This window comes from Oenanthe melanoleuca, chromosome 8 (genome assembly GCF_029582105.1).
Source record: "Oenanthe melanoleuca isolate GR-GAL-2019-014 chromosome 8, OMel1.0, whole genome shotgun sequence".
NCBI lineage: Eukaryota > Metazoa > Chordata > Aves > Passeriformes > Muscicapidae > Oenanthe > Oenanthe melanoleuca.
In genome coordinates this window covers 22,913,777-22,939,904 of record NC_079342.1, presented here as the reverse complement: position 1 = coordinate 22,939,904, position 26,128 = coordinate 22,913,777, and the positions used below count along the sequence as shown (strand labels likewise).

Sequence of the window (26,128 nt, the reverse complement as noted above, 5' to 3'; positions counted from 1 at the left end):
GGAGTGTTTATGGGAGGGACAGCTTGAGGGGAACGGCTTCAAACCAAGTGTTAGATTGGGTATTTAGGACGAAGTTCCTCACCGTGAGAGTGGTGAGGCCCGGTCATAGCGTGCCCAGAGAAGCCGTGGCTGGCCCAGGATAGCTGGGAGCGTGCAAGGTCAGGCTGGACAGGGCTCTAATCACGTCCCTGCCCACGATGAGCTGATCTGTGCACGGTCCCTTCCGTCCCAAGGCACTCCATGATTTGTAGGCACGCTCCGCGCTCGGAGCCGCTCCGGGCAGCGCCTGAGGGAGCGCGGGGGGCGGGGCACGCCGGGAGCCGTGCGCGAGCGCGGCGCGGGGCATGCCGGGAGCTGTGGTTCCCCGCCCTTTGTCCACGTCGACCCTCTCGTGACGCGTTCGCTCCCCGGCGCACGTGACCCCCGCGCCGCTCTCCCCCATTGGCCCGGCGGCGCGCGCCGGGGGGGGCGGTGCCGGAAGCGGCGGTGGCGCGAGGCCGTTTCCTTGGCTACGCCCCCGCGGGCGCGCGCGGAGGGGCAGGGCCGGGCCCTTCCTGCCCCGGGAGCCGCGGGAGCGGCGATGGGCCCGCAGCGGGACTAGCGGGCACCCGGCCGGCCGCCATGGCCCTCAGCGCAGCTCCGGGCTGCCGCGCCGGGGAGCGGGGGCCCCGCTGGAGGAGGCCCTGGAAGCTCCTGGCCCTTGGCCTGCTCTCCGCCTCCTCCGTGCTGGCGGCCGCCCCGGGCGCCGGGGCCATGAGCAGGGAGGAGAAGCGCCGGCTGGGGTGAGCGCAGGGACGGCGGGAGGGAAGGGCGGCGAGCCGGGCCGCGCCGTGCTGGGCAGGGGGTGTGCGCTGCCCCCGGGCTGGGCTGGGCTGGGCGGCTTCGGGACGGCATCCCCTGCCCCTCGCTGTCCTCTCGCTGTCCCCCGGACACTCCGGGGACGCGTGGCATCGGTGCCCAGCCGTGCTGGAGCTGCCTGTGCCGGACCCTGCGGGTGTTCGGGGCCGGGTCACCCCGCTCTTGGGGACACGCGGCCCCTTGTGCGGTGTGCGATCGAGCTGATGTGCTGGGCGAGCTTGGAGCTCTGCTCTGCTTGGGAGCTCGCCTTGGAAGGTTCGGCCGGGGCTTGCGTGGAGCTAGGGGTGAAAGTGGTCAAAGGTAAGTCTAAATCCCCGCTCTCTTGGTTTAATTATGGCCGTGCCTGTGTGAGAGTGCGGGAGTCATAAAAAAGGTAAATGTTTACTTGTGTTCTGCCTAGTTCCTGTATATAACCTAAACTCTTCGGTCCCCCGTGCATGCGTATGTTAGAGGCTGATTCTTTTATTGTAGTTTTTAGTTGAAGGGTAAATATTGCAACATATATAGAAATGCATTTTCCTGCATGGAGTGGGATTTCTTTAAACAAATTTGCAATCGAGCTTATTTTGTCTTAGTATGTTACTGGGGCAATTTCATCATCCTCTTCCCATCCAGTGATTTGTTGTAGAGAGCAATAATGCAAAAGGTCTGCTGGAGAAACAGTGTGGATACTCTCACAGTTGTTAGTCACGGAGTTGTTAAGGTTGGAAAAAGCCTCCAAGATCATCAAGTCCAGCTGTCGGGTATAAGTTGATATTTAACTCCAGTGTTTACAGTTACTGGGATGTTCCATCTTGGGTTCTCAGGATAATTTGCATGTGCAGTCTTTTATAAGTTTTCTTCATGAAGCTACACAAGGAGTTGAAATTTCATTCCCCAATTTGTTTCAAGATTTTTGAATTGCACTCAGAGTATCATCTGATGCCCCAGGCATGTGCAGGCAATGTTTGTGTTTTCCTGTAAATGTAAGTTTTAAGGAGTTTTCTGTGTGCTGCATCACCTGGCAGCTTTGTGTGTTCATCTGGGGTTTTGCCTGCTGCAGCCTGAGAGGCACCTGGGAGAAGCACCATCCTCTGCTCTTTTGATGACTTAATGTACTTGATGAGTTAAAACTACTTCTTGAATTTCCAAGTCATTTAACTAAATTGGATATTTACAATATAATTGTGGCGTTCTTGGCTCTTTTATGTTTGGTCTTATCAGCAGAGACTGTGATTTATGTTGATGGTAGAAATTAGCATGTTTTTTTCCTTGCAGGGCTCTTTAGTGAAACAGTTAGGAGTGATCAGAAGTAGTGCTGTGTCTTAAAAAAAAAAAACATGTGTTTTTCGGGGGAGTTTTTACATATTAGAAGCATTTTTGTCCTTTCAAACATATGAAATAAGTGTGAGAGTTTTCTTTAGTATTTGCTTGCCAAGAGATCCCCAAATAATTTCATGTTAGGTAAAGAAAGCATCTTTCCTTTCTGGAGTGGACAAGAGTAGCTGAATCAAGAAAAAATATTCTATATTTCACTCAATTGAGTAGAATATGTTCTTTGTGCCTGACATTCAGATATTAAAGTGTGATACATGTGAGGTGGTGTATTAAAGGCCATGGGGAGACAGACCACTAATGCTTTTTCTTTTTTCTTTTTTAGAAATCAAGTGCTTGAAATGTTTGATCATGCATATAGCAATTATATGGTAAGTCCAATACTTGTTTGATTTTTTTCAGAGGAGTTGTTGCTGACGTGGGGGAGAAAGTAACCTACAGTACATGATGTTCTATAGAAATATCCAGGAAGGAGGGGTGAAAACAGAGCTAAGATAAATAACAGCACCTGTAAAGCCTTTAAAAAGACCATAACAAATAGTACTTTCAGGAGGGTTGTGATAGCTTTTAGAGTGGTAACTGAGAATTGCTTGTGGTAACTCTCCTAATCTATGTCTGATCTTTCCCAAACCAGTTTATCTCATGTCAGGCAGTAGAGTATTTGGTTTGAAATTCCAGGAAAGAGTAGCTCGAGAAAAGCTGTCTGTAGGCATCAGATTCTGGAGAACACAAATTCATCTTATTTATTTTGTAGGTAAAAATGACATTTAATATTTCTTCAGTGCAATTTGGGTGTTCTTCTACAAACTGTTTATAGAGGAGAAGGGAGATCTGGTGCCATATCCAGGCATTCCAGATATACTGTCATACTGTCATATGACCATAGAACATGCTGGCTGTGGTTTCTTTGCTCTGACTTGTGATTCCTGTGCAGGTGTCCTCCCTTTCTGGATCTCTGAGCCATTCCACACACTCTGGTCTGGCTCAGTTTAGAAAAGCTTAAGGATAAATAGTTACTTGGCATGGACTTCCTCAAGTAATAATTACTTTCAAATATTCTATAAGTAATACACTTCTGAGGAGAAAGTGTAGATGTGGCTAAGATAAATATGTAAGAGATTAATTCTTACTGGCTTCATGTGGACATTCTTGCACATTCTTTGTGGGTGTTGCAGAAACCCCTCTCAAGTTGCATCAGTTCCTGCAGCACAAACTGCTGTTTTGTGGCAGCATCTTGCCACATGTCCCAGGTTCTGTATTATGATTTAAACTTTAATAAGTAATTCAAGCTTAAAATCTCAGGAGTTAAGACTTTATACAGCATGGAGAGATAGAGGACTGTAGGGTGGACAGAAAGCCAAGCAGAAGGATTTTCAAAGGGGTGCAGCTTCTCCTTTTAACTTAAGCTCCATACTTTTGAAACCTTTAGCAGTTAAGCATCAGGCTTTTGGTTGTAATTTTTATAATCTGGTTCCATGAAAAACACTTGGCTTGGATTCACTCAATGCAATACTTATGTATTTGGCAAAACTGGATAAAATATTACAAGGATCTGTGCTTCTACTATTCATTGTAGAATAAACTGGCAACTGGTATGGGTCTTGCCACATCTGAAGCAAGAAAATTTTGTTTGAAAAAACTTCAGCTATCCTGGAAACTTTGAGGCCAAAAGGATATTTATATGCCACGTATGCTGGAACACTAAACAAACAGAGAAATGTGACTTGCTTGTTTAAAGTTGAAGAAAAGATTAGAGTATCAGACTTGATTCTGACAGCAGGAGAATGAAGTATTTTTGCAGGTGTTACTGAAACAGCCAGCTGAAAAGTTTTGATTTTCTGTTTCTATTAATACATATTTTAGACATGCATATTTAGAAGACTGAAAATTTATGTTTAATTGCAAGGGAAACCCCCTTACCTTTTTTTATTTTTTTTATTTTTTATTTATTTTTGAGGTTGTTAACAGAAGCTTTGAGAAAAAACTGTGGGTTTTTTTCAGTCCTTCAACAGTGTTTGTAATAATGGGGATATTTTTCTTCTTGACTGTTAGAACATGTGAAAATGTCAGTCACTTGAGGCCACTGAGAAGTTGGGAAATAATCTAATAGCTGCTTATTCTCTGCTGCAGGCAGAGAATAAGTGAACTTTATTTTTCAAAATGCTTCTAGTTCTTTATTTGCAAAGCTAAAAGTTTGTTTTTCCAGATTTTTTTATCACTTCTCTTACTCAAAATTTAAGCCAGAGATCTCAGTTTTGACATTGCTTTTGCTGTGTACCTCTTTAATCTGTTTTTCTGAATGCTTTGCAGAGATATTCAGAACATCTGAGCTGTACTAAAATGATCTAGATTCTGCCTTTTGTAGTTAAACTTGGGGAGTACAAAGAGTTGAGCAAAGACCAAAACACTCAGGAGGGTGGTATACAGGAAAACAAACCATCAGTTTCAAAAGAAGTTGTTAGAGCTGTTTATTTATAGAGGAATGTTCCTTTTTTTTATTTTTATCTCATGCTTGAATACAGATTATTTTTATACCATATGTTTGGAAATATTTTGAATGTGTTTACTTGCAATTTCAGCTCAGCAATTGAAGGTTTTTATCCTCCCACATGTTAGTTCTCCACTAAAAGTCAAATTGGAGACCTCAGTACAGCAGCCAGTTTCCTGCTGAAATCAAGAGAAAAGCTCCATCCCAACCCACTTGTGTTGAGCTTCTAAGGAGGCATTTTCATGTTTGTTGGAATTAGATATATTTAAGATTCATCATAGTTGATGTCAGTATTATATTTGTTACATTAGTGCCAGTTGTATTTGTAAAAAGCTTAGTCTTGTTAGAGGTTTTATGTCTTATGTAGTACTTCACCAATTTTTTGTTTGGACTTCTGGGTTCTCTTACCTGTCACTGAGTGTCACCCTCACCCAGGTGAGTGCACAGTCCAGTGAAGGGCCATCAAGGTGATGGAGAGGCTGGAGCATCTTTCCTGTAAAAAAAGGCTGAGGGAGCTGGGGCTGTTCAGCCTGGTGAAGGAAAGCTCCAGGGAATTTAACAAAGGAGAGAGCTGGGGCTGTTCAGCCTGGTGAAGGAAAGCTCCAGGGAATTTAACAAAGGAGAGAGCTGGGGCTGTTCAGCCTGGAGTAGGAAAGCTCCAGGGAATTTAACAAGATAGAGAGTTGGGGCTGTTCAGCCTGGTGAAGGAAAGCTCCAGGGAATTTAACAAAGGAGAGAGCTGGGGCTGTTCAGCCTGGTGAAGGAAAGCTCCAGAGAAATTTAACAAGGGAGAGAGCTGGGGCTGTTCAGCCTGGTGAAGGAAAGCTCCAGGGAATTTAACAAAGGAGAGAGCTGGGGCTGTTCAGCTTGGAGTAGGAAAGCTCCAGGGAATTTAACAAGGGAGAGAGCTGGGGCTGTTCATCCTGGTGAAGGAAAGCTCCAGGGAATTTAACAAGGTAGAGAGCTGGGGCTGTTCAGCCTGGTGAAGGAAAGCTCCAGGGAATTTAACAAGGTAGAGAGCTGGGGCTGTTCAGCTTGGAGTAGGAAAGCTCCAGGGAATTTAACAAAGGAGAGAGCTGGGGCTGTTCAGCCTGGAGTAGGAAAGCTCCAGGGAATTTAACAAGATAGAGAGCTGGGGCTGTTCAGCCTGGTGAAGGAAAGCTCCAGGGAATTTAACAAGGGAGAGAGCTGGGGCTGTTCAGCTTGGTGAAGGAAAGCTCCAGGGACTTTTACAAGGGAGGCTGCCAAGAAGACAGAGCCAGGCTCTTCTCAGCTGTGCTCAGAGGAAGTGGGCACAAACTGAACTCTGGGAGGTTCCCTCTGAACATGAGAAAACACTTTTTCACTGTGGAGTTGGCCAGGTACTGGCATGGTGCCCAGACAGGCCACAGTCTCCCTCCTTGGAGATGCTCTGGAGTTGTCTGGACATGGTACTGGGCAGCTGGGTCTGGGTGGCCCTGCTCAAGCAGAGGTCCCTTCCCACCTGCAAGCCTGTGTGATGCAGTTTTTCTGAAAAGCAGCACGATGAGGATCCCTTCCCACGCTCCCAGGAGCGGCTGTGGGCACTGGCACTGATTGCTGTTTTGTTCCCGACAGGAGCACGCGTATCCAGCCGATGAACTCATGCCTTTAACGTGCCGTGGACGAGTGCGGGGTCAGGAGCCAAGTCGAGGGGATGTGGATGATGCCTTGGGAAAGTTAGTGTCTGAAATGGTCTCTGTAAACATCTAGGAACAGAAGTACAATTGGCAGCCCATAAAACTTGTTTGTTCAGTTGATATGACCAGAAACTTGCACAGTATTTTTATTATTATGAAGTTAACTGATGTGAAATTGTGCCTTAATTAGAAGAAGAGAATTGACCAGTGAATGAGGTGCAAAGATAATTTTTTAAACCATTCTCCAAGTATTTTCCATAGGAAAACCTTCCAAATGTGGGCTGACATGATATTGGTAGTGCAGGTTATGAGGTTTAATGATCAGCTGAACAGAACAATAAACTCTTATCCGTGATGCTGGCCTAATAAGTGATATTTAAAGTGTTTTTTTTAAGTTGAAAGTTTTCTGAAAGCAAGCATTCAAATGATTATCATGGGTATGATAGCCTGAGGCTTTTGCCAAAGTATAAAACATTATTTCAGACATAGAAATATTTTCTATTCTTTCTTTTAAGGGAGTACAAAATAGTACAAATTGTACTGCTAGTACAAAATACTGATCCTTTGGCTAGCAGAATGTAGATTAAAGGACTGGTTTTTTCCATGTTAAATGGAATAATCAAAGGCAAAGTTAACCTAGTCTAAATGTGTTTGTAGTTGATACCTTTGAATATGTGCAGTTTACAGATCAAATTATTTAATTACAAATAGCTAATTTTTTTTTAATATCGCTCTTTAATGTCTCTAAGCACGATGGTGTTAATCACAGTTGAAATCCTTCTCTTAAATACTGCTTCTAATTGTCTCTAGGGTATTGAGCATGTTATTTTGGCTATGTTTTGTTTTGTACAAATGTTCTTTAGCCTAGAGATGTCCATTTAATCCTGCTCTCTTGGAGGTATCCAAAGATACAGCTGATGAAAAGTGTCAAGAAAATGTATTTTTAATTCTGGTCATGCATTCTTTTTAATGACCTCTTTTAAAAGTGACATACTAGCATTTGAGTAAAATACCTTTCAGCCCCTTAGATGCATTTAATTATTGTATGTGTATATTGTTTTTCTGTATACAGGCTTTATCCTATACCTTATAATTAGTTACATTATTATGTAGAAGATTTCTTATCCTTTTTCTTGCCAGCTTCCTCATCAGTTGTGTTCTCTGCCAGTCTTTACAATCACAAAATGACAGGGTGATGCTACTGAGTCAGTTCTGCTTCCCTGGAGAACTTAGGAGCCCTCCACATAGATGTGAAATGCATCATTTCCCTCCTTTTGTATGGAAAAAGTTGTGGATTTATTAGGCAGTTGTGTATAGTCATTAGTTAATCTCTGTCTCCTATAAAACAGCACTCACAGAATGCTATCCTGTCTACAAATTAAAGAGAATTATAATATAGGAACACTTAATTAGAATTTTGGTTGTCACAGGTTGCCTAAAAGGTTTCAAGCTTTGGGCAGTTACTGAAATCCTTGGTGTGTGCTCCTCAGTCAGCAATGTTAACTATTCCAAAGTGTTCAGTTCTAACACCTCATGTTCTGTAAATTCTGTTCTCTGCTCTGGCTGTGTCTTAGCACAGGAGCAGTGGTTGGAATTAGACATATTTAAGATACAATTACAGATACAGTTCCTGGGATGGGGAAAGGTCCCCTCAGCCTGAGATAGAACAACCCTGGAGAAAACCTCTGATCCTTGTTAGGGTGTTCCTGTTTCAAACAGTGTGGAGCTGACTTGATGCTCTCTTCTCACAGAATAATCACAGAATCCCAACCTGGTTTGGGTTGGAAGGGACCTTAAAACCCACCCCCTGCTGTAGGCAGGGACACCTTCCACTAGCCCAGGTTGCTCCAAGCCCTGACCAACCTGGCCTTGGACACTGCTAAAATAGTTCTTTATTTTGGAGTCAATAAAGTATTCTTTATTTTAAGCCTACCACTTGCTAGTGTTGGCACAGTTTCTGGTAGGAGAAATTTAGCTTGGAATGGCTTTTGATCTCAACATTTTTCCTTTTTTTGAAAAAACAAGTGAAACAGAGACCAGAAAAAAGGCTTAAACTTTTGTGCTGGGATTTGACTTGAGACAAGAAATAAAAAATGAATTTACTTACCAGAAGTTAGAAATCTTTGCAGTAAATAAATACATCTGTAATCATAGCTTCTTTGTCAGCTCCTATTCTGGTCTAATTAATTTTTTGTAGCTGGTGGTCTGTGAGAATTTATTTTCTTCCCTGATATCAGTTACTATTAAAAATCACTTGATTTCTACACATATAGATCTGTAGTAAATATGTTTTAAATTTTCTTTCACAGGTTTTCACTGACCTTAATTGATACCTTGGACACTCTTGTGGTAAGTTTAATCTATTAAGAAGCTTTGATAAAACAAAGAGATTGTCTTCTGATGCTCAGACTTATTTATAGATTTCTTTTTCATGACCATTGATCTCTGACTCTGTTTGAAGTGACTTGTGGGAACTTTGGAAGTGCTGTGAGGATGGAGTTTGGTGTTGTTGGTTGTAATAAAACTACAGCAGTTCCTTCACATTTCATTGATACTTTTTTTTCCACTCTAATTATCACAAAAGAGTTTGCTTTCCCTTATAGTCCAAAACAAGAGGCTCAGTTAGTGGTGGGCACCTCTTAATAACCACTGATGTATTTCTGGTTTTAATTGTATGTACATATTTCTTGGGTAACTGTGTGCACTGAAATATCCTGTATACAAATACACTGTGACTGCATTAGCTATACTGGGACTGAACACCTGCTCACTGTTGTATTCCAGGTGTTAAATAAAACCAAAGAGTTTGAAGAAGCTGTAAAAAAAGTAATAAAGGATGTTAATTTAGATAATGACATAGTTGTGTCTGTCTTTGAAACCAACATAAGAGTCCTTGGGTGAGTAACTTTTGTTTTCAAAACTCCTAAAAATACGGATTTTAGTCAGTGTTGTTAAGACACCTTTCTGTGCTGTTCCACCTGTTTGAAACAGCTGTGCCTTTGTCAGTTTGCTTGAGAATGGTTTTAAAATGCAAGGCAGGACTTGGTGCAGTGGTACTGGATCAAGCTGCCCCCATCTCACTGCTGCAGGCACAGCTTTGCTGATTGACAACCCCATGAGCATGCTGAGGGAGCAGTGGGTTTGCTTAAGAGAAACAGGCTTCCAAATGGCTCTGGTCAATACTTGATTTATCAGATTTTGATACCTGGGGTCATAGGTGACTTCAGCTTGGAAGGGACCTTTGGGGCTCAATGCAGGATCAGAGCATGTAATTTTAAGTTATTATATGCCATTTTAGAGGTCTTGATTGCTATTCCTGTCTAATATTGATGAATCAGTGATTCCAGTGATAAGCAAGAATTGATTCCAAAACCTTGATTTTAAAGGGAATTGCATCAGCAGTCTAAAAATTAGGGCCACAATTATGTACATATGATCAAAATTGTAGAGAATGGTCCTTGCTGCTCAGATGAACATGCCTTTTGAGATGTGGATAATTTCTCTTGTGTTTAGAGGTCTCCTAGGTGGACACTCAGTGGCAATTATGCTGAAAGAAAAAGGTGAATATATGCAGTGGTACAATGGTGAACTCCTGCACATGGCAAAGGAACTGGGCTACAAGCTTCTACCTGCTTTTAACACCACTAGTGGTCTCCCTTATCCAAGAGTAAGTTCTGTTTCTGAAATGCAGGATTACAGCTATAATGAAGATTTCTGTTGTTTTGGTTTTATATCTGTTTCCAAAATTATTTCTATATTAAATGGACAGAAAATGGAAAGCTGAAAAATTGCAGGTACTCTCAGGAGCCAGAACTACTGAGATATTTATGAAACTAAATTTCCAGGAGCACTTGTGATGTTCTGAGTTCCTGATTTTGCTAAAAAAGTCACTCAGATTAGGTTTTTAGAGTGTATTCTCTTATTCAAATGTCTAGTGAACTAGGCAACAGATTCTTGTTTGGGAGGGTTGAGATTCTGAGTATTTGTGGATAGTTCTCTGTGCATGTCTAAGTCAGCAGAGCAAACCCAAAGGGATCTGGTTTTTCTTGTCTTTAGAAAGAGCATAGATTATGTACTTGCTATACAATCATAGGAGTGTAAATTCTTTCAGTGAGAAAAGATAAATATGTTAATCTCTATTTTTCTATAGGTTAACTTAAAATTTGGTGTAAGACATCCAGAAGCACGAACAGGAACAGAAAGTGATACCTGTACAGCTTGTGCTGGTACCTTGATCCTTGAGTTTGCAGCTTTAAGCAGATTCACAGGAACATCTATATTTGAGGTTTGCTTTCCACAATACCTTATTTTTTGTCTTAGGTAGCATTCTGTTTTCTTTTTGTAATTTTGGAAAAACAGTTCTGAGTTCATGAAAGGGATGTCTTAGCTGTGCTGCACAAAAACATTTGTATATGTTGAGATTTGTAGTGTTTGTGAGCTTTCTTCTAAGGTTTGAATTTTAAAATAATTTTTTAAATCATAGGAAATAATATTGGTTGAAAGTAGTTAGAGTAATACAGAGGTAAACAAGATAAATATTCTGAAGATTAGAAGGAGTTCTGAAATCGTTAGACATGAAACATCTATTCCTTTTCTATCATCTTAATTGAAAAAGCCAAAATCACAGAGTTTAGTGTGTGAGTTTCCCTCATTCCCTGGTGGTGTTGTTGCAGGAATATGTTCAGTGTGTGAGTTTCCCTCATTCCCTGGTGCTGTTGTTGCAGGAATATGTTCAGTGTGTGAGTTTCCCTCATTCCCTGGTGCTGTTGCTGGAATATGTTCAGTGTGTGAGTTTCCCTCATTCCCTGGTGGTGTTGTTGCAGGAATATGTTCAGTGTGTGAGTTACCCTCATTCCCTGGTGGTGTTGTTGCAGGAATATGCTCGGAAGGCTCTGGATTTTATCTGGGAGAAGAGGCAGCGCAGCAGCAACCTAGTGGGGGTCACCATTAACATCCACACCGGGGACTGGGTCCGCAAAGGTGGGCTCTGACCCCAGGCAGGGACCATGGGTGCTCTGGGGAGGTATCACACACACAGGCTTACCTGGGCTGCTGAAAGATGTTAATGGGGATGGCCATGGGGAAACCTGCTGCTCCAAAGCCTGGCTCTGCTCTGAGACAGCAAAGCCCTCTCTGGGAGAGAAACTGGTTTTATTCATGGCAAAGTGTTCCCTGATCCTCTTGGGATGAATTTTCAGAGACTTTGCTATAAATACATAAGAAAAATATAAACAGGACAGGAGAAGTGATGTCCTGTGAAATGTCTCTTCAATGCATGTCTGTCCATATTATTATGTGCACTGGTAGTGCAAAGCCTTTGGCATAGACACACAGTATTGTGTCTCTGCTTCCATCTGTGCCTTAATTCCAGTGAAAGGAGGCTTTCCTTTCATTGGAAGAGCCTTTAAAATCAAAGTGGGAAAATGTGGAAAATACCCATATCACTTCTTAAAGTAAACCCATCTTTTTATTTTTGCCTGTTCCTAGATAGTGGAGTTGGAGCAGGAATAGATTCATACTATGAATATTTATTAAAAGCCTATGTCTTGCTGGGAGATGACAGTTTCCTGGAAAGATTTAACACGGTAAGTTAACACCTTGATCAGGTTTGTGCCTTCTGCAATACAAATTTCATAGTAATTGTGTTGTCAGCTATTAGCCTGAGAAGGGATCTTTAGCAGAGTATCTGTGACTTCTGCTGTGTTTAGTGCCAGCTCTTTTTTATGAGGGTTTTTGCTAATCTTGGGTGATTAGCTGTCACCTGAGCAATTATTTTAACCCATCCAGTAAAAATCAGAACCTTCTAGGCCTTTATCCATGTTCCTGGTATTGGAGAATCTGTATTTCCAGATCTGGGAGAGTGCAGTACTGCAAATGTTTCTGTAAAAAAATGTAAGGGCCTCTTCTTCCAAGCCATTGTACAATTTCATTCTGTCCTGGAGCAACAAAAACATCAAAGTGTGGATCTTGCTTTCCACTGCAGATCCTCAGGCCCAGGATACATTTAAGTATACAAGCTGAAAATCACATAGATTTTTTTTTTTTTTTTTTTTTTTAAATTCATAAATTACTGAGCAACTTGATCAGCATCGTAATTCCTTCATAAAAGTATTATTTCTTTTGAAAATAGCAATATCCGTTAAAAACATCTTAGATCATAAAATGATTTTATATCATATAGCATGATTTTTTCAGGGTTGGAAGTCAGCAATGTGGCAAGTGACTTAGTGGGTTTAAAAGTTTTTCTGAGCCATCTGGTCCAGCTGCTTTGTTTGGACTTTTTAACCTCCTTTTCTCCTGAGATCCATATGCTTTGTAATTCTGTTATTCAGAGAAAGCAGTTACAGCTTTCTGTAGAGTGTGCCTTAAAATTCAGCCAAAACAAATGTGCCTTAACTGTGATAGTTTCTGGTTTATCACATGGCTGCTGGATTTACTTTTGTGCATGTGTATTCCTTGGAAATGTGGTAAGTTTTGCTGCAAGTGTAATGCTATGAAGCTTTTTAGTATTTACTACACTTGGTTTTAGTTTGCAAAACTAGAGATTAGCAGCACTGCCCAATGTAGTAATGATTGGGAATGCAGTACTGGCTTTTCCATTCAAATACAATGCCAGTCTGGTGATCCATCTCTTTTGGGGAATGGATTGATACACAAGCTCCTGCTTTTCCTGATGTTTGACAGCACTATGATGCCATAATGAGATACATCAGCCAGCCACCTCTTCTCCTTGATGTTCACATTCATAAACCAATGCTAAATGCTCGGACCTGGATGGATTCTCTGCTTGCTTTCTTCCCTGGATTGCAGGTAAGGTGTAAAACCCATGAAGAGATGATTTTAGTAACAAGGAAATTATTAACTGGTTTGAATATATGATTTTCAAGTCAAACTTAGTAATTTGATTTTCAGAAATACTGAGGGAACATCCCTAGAAGTGTCCAAGGCCAGGCTGGTCAGGGCTTGGAGCAACCTGGGCTAGTGGAAGGGTGTCCCTGCCCATATCAGGAGGTGGAACTGGATGGGCTTTAAGGTCCCTTCCAACCTGAACCATTCTGGGATTCCATGATTTGTGTACTTAGTCTTCAATGCTGTGATAAAGTATGTTAATATAATTTGCTTCCTTCACTCCTAGTCATGAAAATACTCCAATTAAGCTGCCTTTTTACTAGTAACCAATTTTCTACTGTGTGCCATTGACATCTTTAAGATAAACTAAATCACATTTTCACCCCAGATCCTAAATGTCAGAGGTCCTTGTTCTGTATATGCAATAATTTTAATGAGTTCACTGATTTTGCTTAAAATCTCTCAAGGAGCTTCTGTGACTTACTGATAGGGTTTAATGATTACAGTATGTAGTGACTGCTCTGTAGCTTTACCTGAGCACAGCATGAGTGTTTTTAACCTTGAGTATTATTCCTATGCTTGGTGAATTAGTGTCACTTCTGTTTTTTAATTTTAGGTGTTGAAGGGTGATATTAGACCTGCTATTGAAACACATGAGATGCTGTATCAGGTTATAAAAAAGCATAACTTTCTTCCAGAGGTAAGGCAGTAGATTTTTGATTTTGTAAATCAAAGATTTGTATTTTTGATTGTGTAAACTGATTCTCACTGTAACTTGAGCAGTTGCAGATGTCCATTTGAAAAACCAGCAGGTACATATGTGATTAAAATCAAAGCCTCATTTCCATAGCATTCTTTTGTGGTTTGCAGTTCTGCATGTCTGACAGCTGAGAGAATGTTCTGAAATTTTGTATAATTTCTTTGAAAGTCAGCACACAAACTTACTGCAGATGCTGCAAGTTTTTGAGTAAGTCCATTGTGCACAGAAAAGCTTGTTTACCTGCTGAAATGTATGTCTTTAATCTGGGATGACCCAGGTTATATTTGAAGGCTTCTGACTCCAAGTTTAATTTTGACTTTCCTCTAGTGTAAGCTTATTTCTGTTAGAGAACATTTTAATTAACATCACATTCACCTAGTATGGTTATTGAGTGCAAAGAATGCTAAGCACTGGAATGATTTTTTTATTTTTGAGGGCTTTTAAAATGGTATAATTTGGCTCTTTGTGGATTTTTTGGTTGGTTTTTTTGTGTTTTGTACTTATGAAGGAAACTTTAAAAGGTCAGGTAGTTGTATTTAAGCCAACAGACCATCCCCTACACAAAGACTTGGTTTAAACCTCAGTATGAAATAATAGTGAATATATGACAGAAGTGGGTTTTTCCAGTGCACAGAGTGAATAGATAGACTAGGAAATTTTTACATGTCTTCTAGCCTGTGGTATTAATTTAGAAACAGCTGCTTAGCCATCTGTCAGTGTGCAGTGACACTTGACTGCACTGGAGGTGTCAGGTGGTAGGTATGATTGCAAAAATGGTGTTTATCAAAGCTAGGCTGGTTATACAGTTAAGGTAGAATTCAAATAAACCTGAGTTTGGTTTGCATTCCTGCATTTATTTTTTTCTGTTCTTTTTCATCCTCAGGCATTCACAACAGATTTCAGAGTTCACTGGGCTCAGCATCCTCTGAGGCCTGAATTTGCTGAAAGCACTTACTTCTTGTATAAGGTACAGTCACATTCATTCCTCTAACCTTTGAGCACTTTTTTTGCACCTAGAATTTTATTGCTGTTCTATTTCAATAGAGAATTGAGTAGCATATCTCCAGCTTAACTTATCCACTGCAGCCAGTTTAGGATATAAACAAGATATAATGAAAAATTTTTTTTGTTGAATTTCATAGGCTACAGGAGACCCTTACTACCTAGAAGTAGGAAAAACCCTCATTGAAAACTTGAACAAGTATGCCAGAGTTCCCTGTGGGTTTGCTGCAATGAAGGATGTTCGTACAGGAAGTCATGAAGACAGGTAAAGTTTGCACAATTATTTTCTAAAATATAAAAATACAGAAAAAATCAAATTGCCCTTTGTGATTGAATTAATTGATATTTGAGGAGCTGTCTTCAGTCTGATAACCAAGTCTTAAATTACTCATTTATAATTGTACTGAGTTGTAAATGCATTGAAACAATGTGTAAACTGTTTCAGTAGGGTTATAGGGTGCTCTATAAGAATATTTTCAGTTTAATAACCTTCCATTTGTCTGAGAGCAATAGATGAATTACATTCAAACTAAATATACTTCAAATCTGTAAATTTGTCAGGAGGTTTATTTGTTTTTTCTGTAATGCTTTGTACTGAATGTGCTGAATCATTTCCCTCCAAACACAGCTTCTTCCAAGTGGAAGGAATGCTAATGGAATTATGTCCAGCAGTAATAGTCATGAAGTCTTCAGAGATGGAGCACTAGGAATATTTATTTTACTGATGTTCTAGAAATGAGGAGATCTCCCTAAAGGACATCCCCCTTTTCTCCACAGGATGGATTCATTTTTCCTGGCCGAGATGTTTAAATATCTGTACCTGCTGTTTGCTGATAAGGAGGACATGATTTTTGACATTGAAGATTATATCTTCACTACAGAAGCTCATCTATTGCCACTCTGGCTCTCCACTACAAACCAAACCATCTCTAAAAAAAATACAGTATGTAACAGCTCCAGTCTAAATCAGTTTCTGTGATACACTTCCTTCTATTGAGGGAAAATGGAAATAAAATCAGGAAAGATCATAGTTTGAGGAAGTGCACCAGTTTGAACACATTATTTAATAGGTACTATTTCATCATATAAATAATATAAATAGTGCCACTCACAAGAGTAGGAGTAATGACTGGGTTTTGCACTGCTGAACCTTGAGATATAGAGAGGAATTATTAGCAAGATTTAAAAATAAAATAATTCCCCACTTCTGTATAAATTGGAAGATAACGCAGTAGGGTATTTTTGTCCCCATCTTTATTTTTTATTATTTTTTCTAAAACCTACATTTTTCTTGTTTGTTTTTAGCACGTGAACAAATTTTGAGAGGTTTTTTGACAGCTGTGGAGTTAATTTGACAAGATACAGCTGCAGACAGATTTGGGATGTTGCATCACTTTAGTCCCTGCAGTAGGCACATATTGCATAAATATGAGAACACTTGTGGGATTATAAATTACTTAACCTTCCAAACTAACCTGGAGTAATACAGCTGTGCCATGGGCATCATAAATCCTCTCTTTTGATTTTGTGGTCAGTAACATGACATAATTTGTCTGTAAGGCAATAAGAAAAAGGAAAAAGAGAAAGAGAAATGGTGTCTGAGACATCAAGGACACAAATATTCTTATTTGTGCCTCTGTTTATAACATTTTCTAAGAGTTTTAGAATAATGCCTGGATCAGAGGAAAATTATTATATTGTGTGTCAAGCCATGTGTCCTGGAAAAATCACCCTGTTTGATGGACTTTACATTAAGCAGTGACAAATTTTTAGTTATTTGATCTTAATTTCAAATACTGGTTATGTTTTAATAGGTCATGAGTTTGGTGTTAAATGTTCCTACACTCTCTCTGAAATGTTCTTTCCCTGAGAATTTATCTTTCTTTTTTGAGTTTTGGAAACAGGCTGTTTTCTCAGCTAAGCAAGAAGTTTCCTGAAGGGTCTGAAGGAGCATTTTATGTAACTTTTGTTCCCAGTATAACAATTTAATACCTTTGAGACAGGCAGGGTTCCCACAGCTGGTGCTGTGTTAAGTGCTGGCCTAACTTGGTTTGTTCTCTTGAGAACTGCAAATGTTAATGAAAGGCAATAGAGAGGATAGAATAAAGTGCTCAAATGCATATTTTTAAGCTCTTGGAGTCAAAGCTGCAAATAGGCATAATCCAAGTAAGAAAAACCCATTGAAAATGGTGTCAGGTGCCTGAAAGCTCGTGATGTCAAGTGTTCCTCTTTTATGGAATTTTACCTGAACAGATGGAATGTGTAAATGATTTTTAACATAAATACAGTGCTATTAAAACAAACTGTGAGAGACATACTGGGTACTATCAACCCAACATCCTGTTTGTATTTGCTCTCATAAACAAGAAAGGTCATGTCTTAGTAACAGCCCCTTAGGTCTTGGGTTTTAGGGAGCCTTTAAATACTTGATTTTTCTTTGACCAGTATGTTGCAAACAGGAGCAAAAGCCAGGGTGAGTCTTTTCAGGTAAATAAATACTGCATTGATTTCTATGACTTATAAAATGAGCTTTCCAGTTATCTATAACTTTCCAGTTATCCATCTTATCTATATTTGCTAAGCTAAGGACATGCTAAATGTGGCTCCAAGCCACCAGACGTGTTCCACATGGTTACAAACCAGCAATTTGTGCAGATGTTCAATCTGCCTTCTTTCCTGAAAATAGAAACTTTTTGAATTCTATAGAGATTCATCCTTGCTCACTCAGACTTGCAAGTCTGTGTGGCTCTTGAGGAGGAGAATCTTTTGCTCACATGAAAAGATGTGACATTTTTAGTAAGAATGAGCTAAAGCCTGCAGCTATAAAGCCAGTATCAGGTGAAACCAGAACTACTCCCTTTATTTGTCCAGCACATAAAATACAGGGCACTGGCTTGTCATGATCAGGCTTGAGAAGTACTGTCTGCCAGCAGAGGATTAACTGTTTCTGCAAAAACAAATCTAGAAACTGTATATAAATTTAGTAAATTACAAATTAGAATGGGTGTTGTATTCATCTGTCCAAGGGGTTGCAGTACATTGGCTCCCCCCTCTTGCATTCAGCTGCCACATGTCCACAGAACACAGATAAGTTAGGCTTATCTGTTGATGTTTATGTAAAAATATAACCTGCATTTTTTACTCTTTATGTTTCATTTTAGAGCACAGAGTACACAGAGCTGGATGACAGCAACTTTGACTGGACCTGTCCAAACACCCAGATCCTCTTCCCCAACGACCCCATGTTTGCCCAGAGCATCCGGGAGCCTCTGAAGAACGTGGTGGATAAGAGCTGTCCCCGGGGCATTTCCAGAGCGTAAGATGGACCCTTCCTCTCTTTGTGGTAGCACAGGACTCAGTGGAGCAGGGTCTGCAAACGCAGTTTGTTTCCACCTGAAATTAGCAAGTGTTTCAAAGCTGAAGGAGCTGCCTACCTCGGCTGCAGCTCCCCCTTGGAGTATTGCAGAAAGTGTGTCTCTCGTTTGTAAAATTAGGTTCTGCAGTCTCCTGAACAGTTCTGAAAGTCTTCTTTGTAGTAAGGAAATTATGCTGCCACACAACTGCACCTGTTTTGAGGAATTTAAGGCAGTGTTGAGGCTGAGGAAGTTTGTTCTCCTGACCACCTCTTCTGTATTTTTATTTCTTGACTAAAACTGAGTTGCGACTGTATGAGGCAAACTGGGTTTGGTCAGTGTTGCAATAATGCAGACTATTTACAAATGAGAGAGAGTATATGGCAGTTTTGTTATCAGTACTGGGGGGCAGGTTTTGCCCTATAAAATTATTGATGATATAGACAACTTTAAAAAAAAAGATAACTTGATTGAGAAGTTGCATTATACTGAAGCTTGCACTCAGTGTACCAAGAATTCCAATCTTGTGATGGCAGGGATAGCCTAGAGCTTTGTTTCAAGGATAATCTGGTTTTTAAAGCTTTGATCTCTGATGTCTTTTGGCAGAGAAGAGAGTTTGGGAAGTGGACCAAAACCACCATTGAGAGCCAGAGATTTCATGGCCAGTAATCCTGAGCACTTGGAGATCCTGAAGAAGATGGGAGTCAGTTTGATCCATCTGAAAGATGGACGAGTACAATTAGTGCAGCACGCAGTGCAAGTAAGACAACCTGGCAGGATTTTATTATTTAGAGCTCTCAGCAAAGTCCTCCTAGCAATACTTGACACCTGCAGCTTCAGGAGGGACAGCCACCCTGTGGAAGGAGGCACATGAGCTGGATATTGGATATTGTAGCTATGTTTAGCAGGCTGATGCTTGTTAGCATTTTGCCTCAGCAACACTTTTAATTAATCTGTCACTAAATTAGGTGGAGGTTGCTCACATTGAAGTGATGTAACCAACAGCATCTTGGCTGAAAACCCTGCTTTCAGCATGAGATACTTCCATCTCTTTATCAGGACTATGTATTTGTATATTTAAAGTCTCCTGTGTGAAACCTTTTGTGAAATGGTGCATGAGTGGAAGTGAGCATCCACCCTTTGTGTTAAAGTCTTTGTAGCAGTGGTCCAAGCAAACACAACTTCAGTTTCTTTTCCCTCAAGTTCCTCAGACATTTGAGATGAAACTGTTTATTGATTCTTTTCTCTGCAGGCAGCAAGTTCTCTGGATGCTGAGGATGGCTTACGGTTCATGCAGGAAATGATTGAACTCTCTAGCCAGCAGCAGAAAGAGCAGCAGCTCCCTCCTCGTGCTGTCCAGATTGTCTCCCATCCCTTCTTTGGCAGGGTGGTCTTGACTGCTGGGCCAGCACAGTTTGGGATGGACTTGTCCAAACACAAAGCTGGGGTATGTGAGATGTGGGTGTGTCTGTTCATTTTCCTGTTGCACAAGCTTCAGCTTTACAGTACTGCTGTTGTTTGAGGGCATCCAGCTGATCCTCCAGGTGATCAGTTAATTATGGTGGTTAAAATGACAGTGGTGACAATGACAGCAGTGACAGTCGTGGGGTTGAGTGGCTTATCTGTCTGTGCTCTGCTCCTGAGTCATCAGTCATGGTTTAGGATTTAAAACATGCACAGCATGAGTTGCAAAGCAAGCTTATCCAGTCTGCAGTGCACAGCTAAGGAGATGGTGATTTAGGGGAAGTTTCCCTCCCATGTCAGCCAGGAGCTGGCAGAAGCTTTTTAGAGTTAAGAGCAGGTTTTTCTAACAAAAGCTTTTCTAGAAGGCTCTGTGTAGATGGAAGAGGGCAGTACCACAGAGGCAGGGGTCCCTATGGGAACCAGTACAAAAACCCATGTTGCAGCCCCACAGAGGAGTTCCAGACTAGCAGTTCACAGGAGAAAAGTTTCCAGAGACAAAATTTCCAGGTGTAGACTCATCACACTGATTATAAGAATTAGATTTTAATTCAGTCATTCTTTGCTTCTAGAGCTCCAGTTTCAGGGCACAGATTGTCTGCACTGGCACAAGACAACACTAAATGCATTTGAGTGACTGAAGGAACAAAAGTACTTGGGAATCTTTCACAAGCATGACCATAGTTCTCCAACTCTCTATTTTTGCTTTTTTCAAACAGACAAGAGGATTCGTTGCGACCATTAAGCCATATAATGGATGCTCAGAGATCACTAATCCTGAGGCAGTGAAAGAGAAAATTGCTTTGATGCAGAGAGGCCAGTGCATGTTTGCTGAAAAGGCTCGAAACATTCAGAAAGCTGGAGCAATAGGAGGCATTGTCATTGGTAAATACAATTCCAAATTCTTAATTTGTGTCAATGTAACCTAATTTTGCAGATTGGAAGATACAGGAAAGCTGACAAGCTTTAAGCTGAGAAGCACAGCAATTGTGCTTTCAGAGGATCAAGAGATGTTTGGGGTTTGTCTGGTTCTGTGCAACACAAATTGGGATGGGGGTTGTCAATGTTTTTGCAGATTAAAAGTTGTTACTTTAAGGATTGCAGGATGTTGTCAGTACTAACATCTGAGGAAGAATGGGGATAGAAGTGAAAAGTGGAGGAAAACACATCAGGCTGGGGTTTGCTGTGAAGTGACTGGGCAGGGGAGGCTGCTCCAAGTTCAGCTGATCTAACAGGAAGTTTGCCCTTCTGTGGTGTGCTCTGCCTAGATGACAACGAGGGCAGCAGCAGTGACACAGCCCCTCTCTTCCAAATGGCTGGGGATGGCAAGAACACTGATGACATCACTATTCCCATGCTCTTCCTCTTCAACAAGGAAGGGAACATCATCCTGGACGCCATCCGGGAGTATGAGGCCGTGGAGGTGCTCCTTTCTGATAAAGCAAAAGACAGAGGTAAGCTTAGAGGTGATTTGTGTAAATCTAGCTCCCAGCTGTGCCATGGCACAGTGGAAAATGGACAGGAATGATTTGCACTGCAGCCCAGAGGTGCTGTGGTTTTCTGTTTGACACTGGAATTAGTTTTTTATTAAGCAAGCCATTATCCAAAAGATCTCTCTGATATCCACTCACCCCATGGAGTAACATCCAGAAATGCTATTCCTAAATGTCACTTTGGCTTAGAAGAAAATCCAGCCTTTTGGATTCCTTTTGAACCCTTTTTGTCATCAGCTGCTTTGAAGTAGCATCAGGAACAGCATGTTTCCAGTGCCCTACATTGTGAACATCTCTCCCTCACCAAGATCCCCAGTAACATTGCTGGCACCCAAAAGGAGAGAGACAAGTGCTAAAACTATTTTGCCTATCTAAGGAGAAGTGGTTAACATGAGAAATAAGGCTGCTGACCTCAGATGTTTCATGGGTGCTCTTGTATAATGCAAGAAAATTGCAAGCTAATGCATTCCCAGTTGAAATGTTTGAATGCAGCAGAAAATTCCAGTTTTTCCTCTTGTAAGCTTTCCTTGTAGCACTGCTGTGTCCAGGCAGAGTAGGTAAGAACAAATCTCTCCAGAAAATCAGGCTATTTGCAAATGGGATATGCCAAAATTTTGTCTTGTTTCTTCCTAACTTAAAAATCCCTCCTGCTTATAACTCTAAATGCTCTGACAAAATGCTAAATACAAGATAGCTCTGCCTTGGAGAGTTTGTAATCCATATCTGCTTCTTCCCCCTCCTCCTGCTTCCGTTTGGAATCCCAGCAACAATCTTTAAAGGTAAAATGATTCCAAACTACATTATTGATAGCAGTAAGTATCCCATGTCAACAGTGGCATGTGCAGTTAAATTCCCTAAAAATTCTGAAATATCAGTGTCCTTCTTACAGCTGTAACCATCAAACCCAGAGAAATGTGCATGACTAAATTGGGCAGCTGTTGGGAGCTAAGCTGGGACATGGGAGACCTGTGTTATTTGCTTGGAGTGGGGAGGCTCTGGCTTTGGCTCTCTCAGATGCACAGTTCAGTAAACTTGGGAAACTCTGTCTGACTCCATGTGCTCAGATGTGGGATCCTGGTGGATCTGGGAGTGCTTTAAAATCCAGCATTAAAGCCCAGTGCACACAGTGGGTGTTTGCTTAAGGCTGAAGGAGGGTAACTGGCACTGACCCACAAGTCACTCCTGAAGCCTGAGAACCAAAATGATCCTCAATGTGTTGTTTGCCCTCATTTAAAATGTGTTTAAAAGGCTTCCCTCCTATCCCTCTGTAAAATATATTCCTCAGTACTATTAAATCTCCATATCACTGGAAAGTCTGCTCTTCCTTGAAGATAATAAGGCCAAGGGAAGTGACCTTGATTTTGGAATACATAATAAAATGTTGCATTCTTACTGTTGTTTTTTTTTTTTTTTTTCTTTTCTCCTTCTCTTTCAAAGACTTGGAAATGGAGAATATGGACCAGAAATCATCTGAAAATGATTCACACAAACCAAATTCTGAGGAAGCCCCTTCAGAATCTCAGGATGCTGAAGCAGTCAGTGAGGAGCCCGAAGGAGGAGGAGAGAGCTCTGGTGTTGGTGCCCCTGATCCTTTGTCTCCTGCCAGCACAGACAGTGTTTCCATGGCAGATGAGGATCCCCATACCTCTGGACCCACAGAGGCCAGTGCTCCAGAGCCAGCATGTTCACCAGGGGACAGCCAGCCTCAGGAACAACACACCCAGACAGAGGCCAATTCCAAAGCTCACTGGGATAGTAAAGTCCAGCCTATGGAATCCATATTAGCAGACTGGAATGAAGATATAGAAGCATTTGAAATGATGGAAAAGGATGAGCTATGACTTGTAATAATAACTTATTTGTTAATAAACAAATGGAGACCTCTTTGGGTAGAAGTGAGGCCCAGATATCCAAGAAAACATATTCAGTATTGGGATGAGCAACCAGGTGTCACCTGGGAAACAACATAGAATTCCAGCACAGGCTCTTTGTATGTTTTAATTTTTCCTGTTTAAAAATGGGAATGTGCAATCAAAGCATTGGTGTGGCCCCAGGGAGGGACAAGCCTGACTCGTGCCTTCCAGGCTCCAGGGGCACTCCTGGGGCTCTGGGAAGCAGGAGTTGAGCAGGGTGGGGTGACAGACCATGGGATAGTTCTTGTTGGAGCAGCCACCCCTCCCCAGCTGAAAGCCTTCCTACAGCAGCAGGGGAATTGTTTCCAGGTAGTTTGCACAGCTGGAAGCAGTCTGGTTTTGTCTGAGCTATCACAGTGCTGCTCATCATTCCTTGCACCCCTTACCACGAGGAACCACATGGACACCTGGGAGTTCCCTTCCTGCTGCTTCCAGCTGGAGGAATTGTACAAGCCAAAGGCAGAGTGTGAGCAGGTCCCTCAGGGAGGCTGGGCCAGCTGTGGGGCCACCAGGAGAAGGTTGGGAAGGCCCTGCAGGAGGCTGAGGGGAAGCAGACAAGGCAGGTGTTGAGTCCCAGGTGTTTCCCTTGGCCTCCCAGGTGGAAAAACTCCAATCTGCTCTGAAATCTGAAGGAGTCTCTGAAAGGACACAGCTCCATCAGCTGTAACAAGACCTTTTTCTACAAGTTTGCACTTCCAACAACTTGACTGTTGTTTTTATACACAACTGGTGTATGTGGAGTTTCAGGCAGGGAGGCTGAGGCCAATGGGAAAGAGCAACAATTCTGGCTGTTGATAGTTCAGAATCCAGGGGTGTTATCCAGGCTCTGGAGTTTGTTACAGGTAAGTGGAAGTCAGAATTTGTTATCCACGTTATATTTAATTAAAAATGGGGAAGTTTAAACAACACAGAGCATTTTGACTGTGTCCAAAGAAACTGCCAAAAACTAATTAACTTGATTTATATAAACTGCTTTTAGTGAATTGTGGTTAAAAAAATGGTTTTATATTAAAGACTAAATGAACACTGCCTATATGCTGCACCAGGCTAAAAATGCAGGTTTATGTTCATCATTGCAAAGGAGTAAATAAACAGGAAGCCCCACTCTGGACTGCACCTTTGGTTTAGCTGGTGAAATTACACGTGCTGAATATGCAACTGTTAATTAGCACAGCCATACTCTGTATTTATATCTGTACAGTGAGCAGAGCAATCCCAGGCAATGCTGGATCCATGTACTCAGCCACACTTGCTTTCAAAAGTCTCAGAATGCACAGGCACCTTTTGAGAGCATGGCAATCCATCTAAATATCATCCAGAACTTTAAATCACCAGGGTAGGAGGGAATTCAAGGATGAATAGTGTATAAGTGTCCTTTGAAAGAAATTAGCTCTTAAATGGAGTTGTCATTCCTTTGCACGAGTGACTGGGCAAAGTCTGGAGGTTTAGACTTGAAGCAGCTGAGGGTTTTCAGTTGGGAATGTTTTTGTTTATGGGTTTTGTTACATGAGTTGATAAAAACAGTTGACCATGGGAGCCTTGTAAGTGTTCTTGGTTCCTTGGAGCCCTGGGAGTGCCAGGACATGACCAAGTGCAGGATCAAACCATGAGGTGCAGATCAAACGTTTTCACTCAGAGAATTCTGCTGATCTGTCAGTGCTCAGTGCCACAAGAGGAGCATCTTTGTTCCCATGCTTTTTGACATGAACATTATCTTCCTTCTTGATAGCTCTTTTGGTGGAAATAGAGTTATTTTTATATCCTAGAGGCCTCTGGTCATTACTATCTCAGTATAGCAGCTAAAGGTTTTCTTTTTTTTAACTTGCAGATGTAGGTGTAGATGTCAAATTGTATTAAAAGGTTAACTTTCCTTGCCATCACCAGCTCATTTTTAGTAACTGCTTTCTCCACCAGTTAGTAGAGCAGCAGGCATTACCTTTCAGGGATCCCAAGCTCCATGTGGATTTAGGGGGCAGCATTTTGGTGGTGGCCTACCTCAGATAACTGCTGCCTCCTTCCTTTTGAAGTGGTTTTTATTTCATTTGCTTCTGCTTCACCTTTGAAACCATCACAAGAGCCATAGCTTTGTTTACAGAACTGAATCAGGCAAGGTTGACCTTTTGGGAAATAGGATTAAATTGGGGGGGCAGTTTTTATTCAGGTTACTTTCACTTTGTATTTCCTTTAGTTTAACCTGTTCATATCATTCTGGAAAGAATTCAGTTTTCTGATACTATCATCTTAAAAAGCAAAAAGAATGTATTCATCAAAAAGAAAACCCCTTTTGGAAAGGGGCAGAGAGTGTTCTTCCCAAATGTTTGGAAGTCTGCTCCCTGCATATGGAATATTGCTCATAGATCATTAATCAGGAATCACCCTTTGTGTATAGCATTGTACATTTCTTTGTATGTATTGAACACAAGAATTCAGGAATCACAGCTGCAACTAGCACTTACTCCATGCCATGTAATTCAGATCAGCCAATTAATTTCTCATTTGATCTTACAGGAATCTTCTTAATTGTTTACATTTATTGTTTCTTAATGAAGTTTGAGAATGTGCCCAGCTCTGGTTCTTCTCCTCCTGCCAGTGTCCCTGATAGGCACCAGTGAGTGCTGAGAGGTGAAAAACAGGACATCTTATGCAACAGGCATCCATCAGAACATAGAAGCCAAACCATTCTGTGAATGAAAATTGTATGTTCAGATTTTATAAGATTTTTGGTTTGTTTTCTTTTTTTTTTTAGCCAGACCAATTTACAGCCGTATATTTTATTATGGAAGATGTCTAATAACAGGTGCTGTAATACTGTTGTTGGGTTTTACTCTCTGGTGGCAAGTGTACACAATATTCTTAAGGGCAACTATGTACTGTGATGTAAAAGTCTGGGCTAAAATGTACATAATCCGTGTACATAATTGTGTACTTGATTATAACTGCTGATTGTAAAGATTTAATAAAATGTAAATATTCTGGTCA

The 26,128-nt window shown here is 41.3% G+C and overlaps 1 protein-coding gene across 1 annotated transcript; it reads left to right on the top strand.

Moving 5' to 3' along the window:
• Positions 1-518: 518 nt before the first annotated feature.
• On the top strand, positions 519-26,128 carry EDEM3 (ER degradation enhancing alpha-mannosidase like protein 3). The gene is made up of 20 exons (XM_056497504.1): positions 519-782; positions 2,498-2,543; positions 6,257-6,357; positions 8,628-8,667; positions 9,103-9,215; positions 9,832-9,985; positions 10,469-10,603; positions 11,193-11,298; positions 11,806-11,903; positions 13,003-13,128; positions 13,784-13,867; positions 14,811-14,894; positions 15,070-15,194; positions 15,707-15,872; positions 18,091-18,245; positions 18,889-19,042; positions 19,535-19,729; positions 20,463-20,628; positions 21,012-21,197; positions 22,674-26,128. Exons 1-20 carry the CDS (start codon positions 622-624, stop codon positions 23,075-23,077), a joined length of 2,799 nt encoding a protein of 932 aa, XP_056353479.1. The 5' UTR covers positions 519-621; the 3' UTR covers positions 23,078-26,128.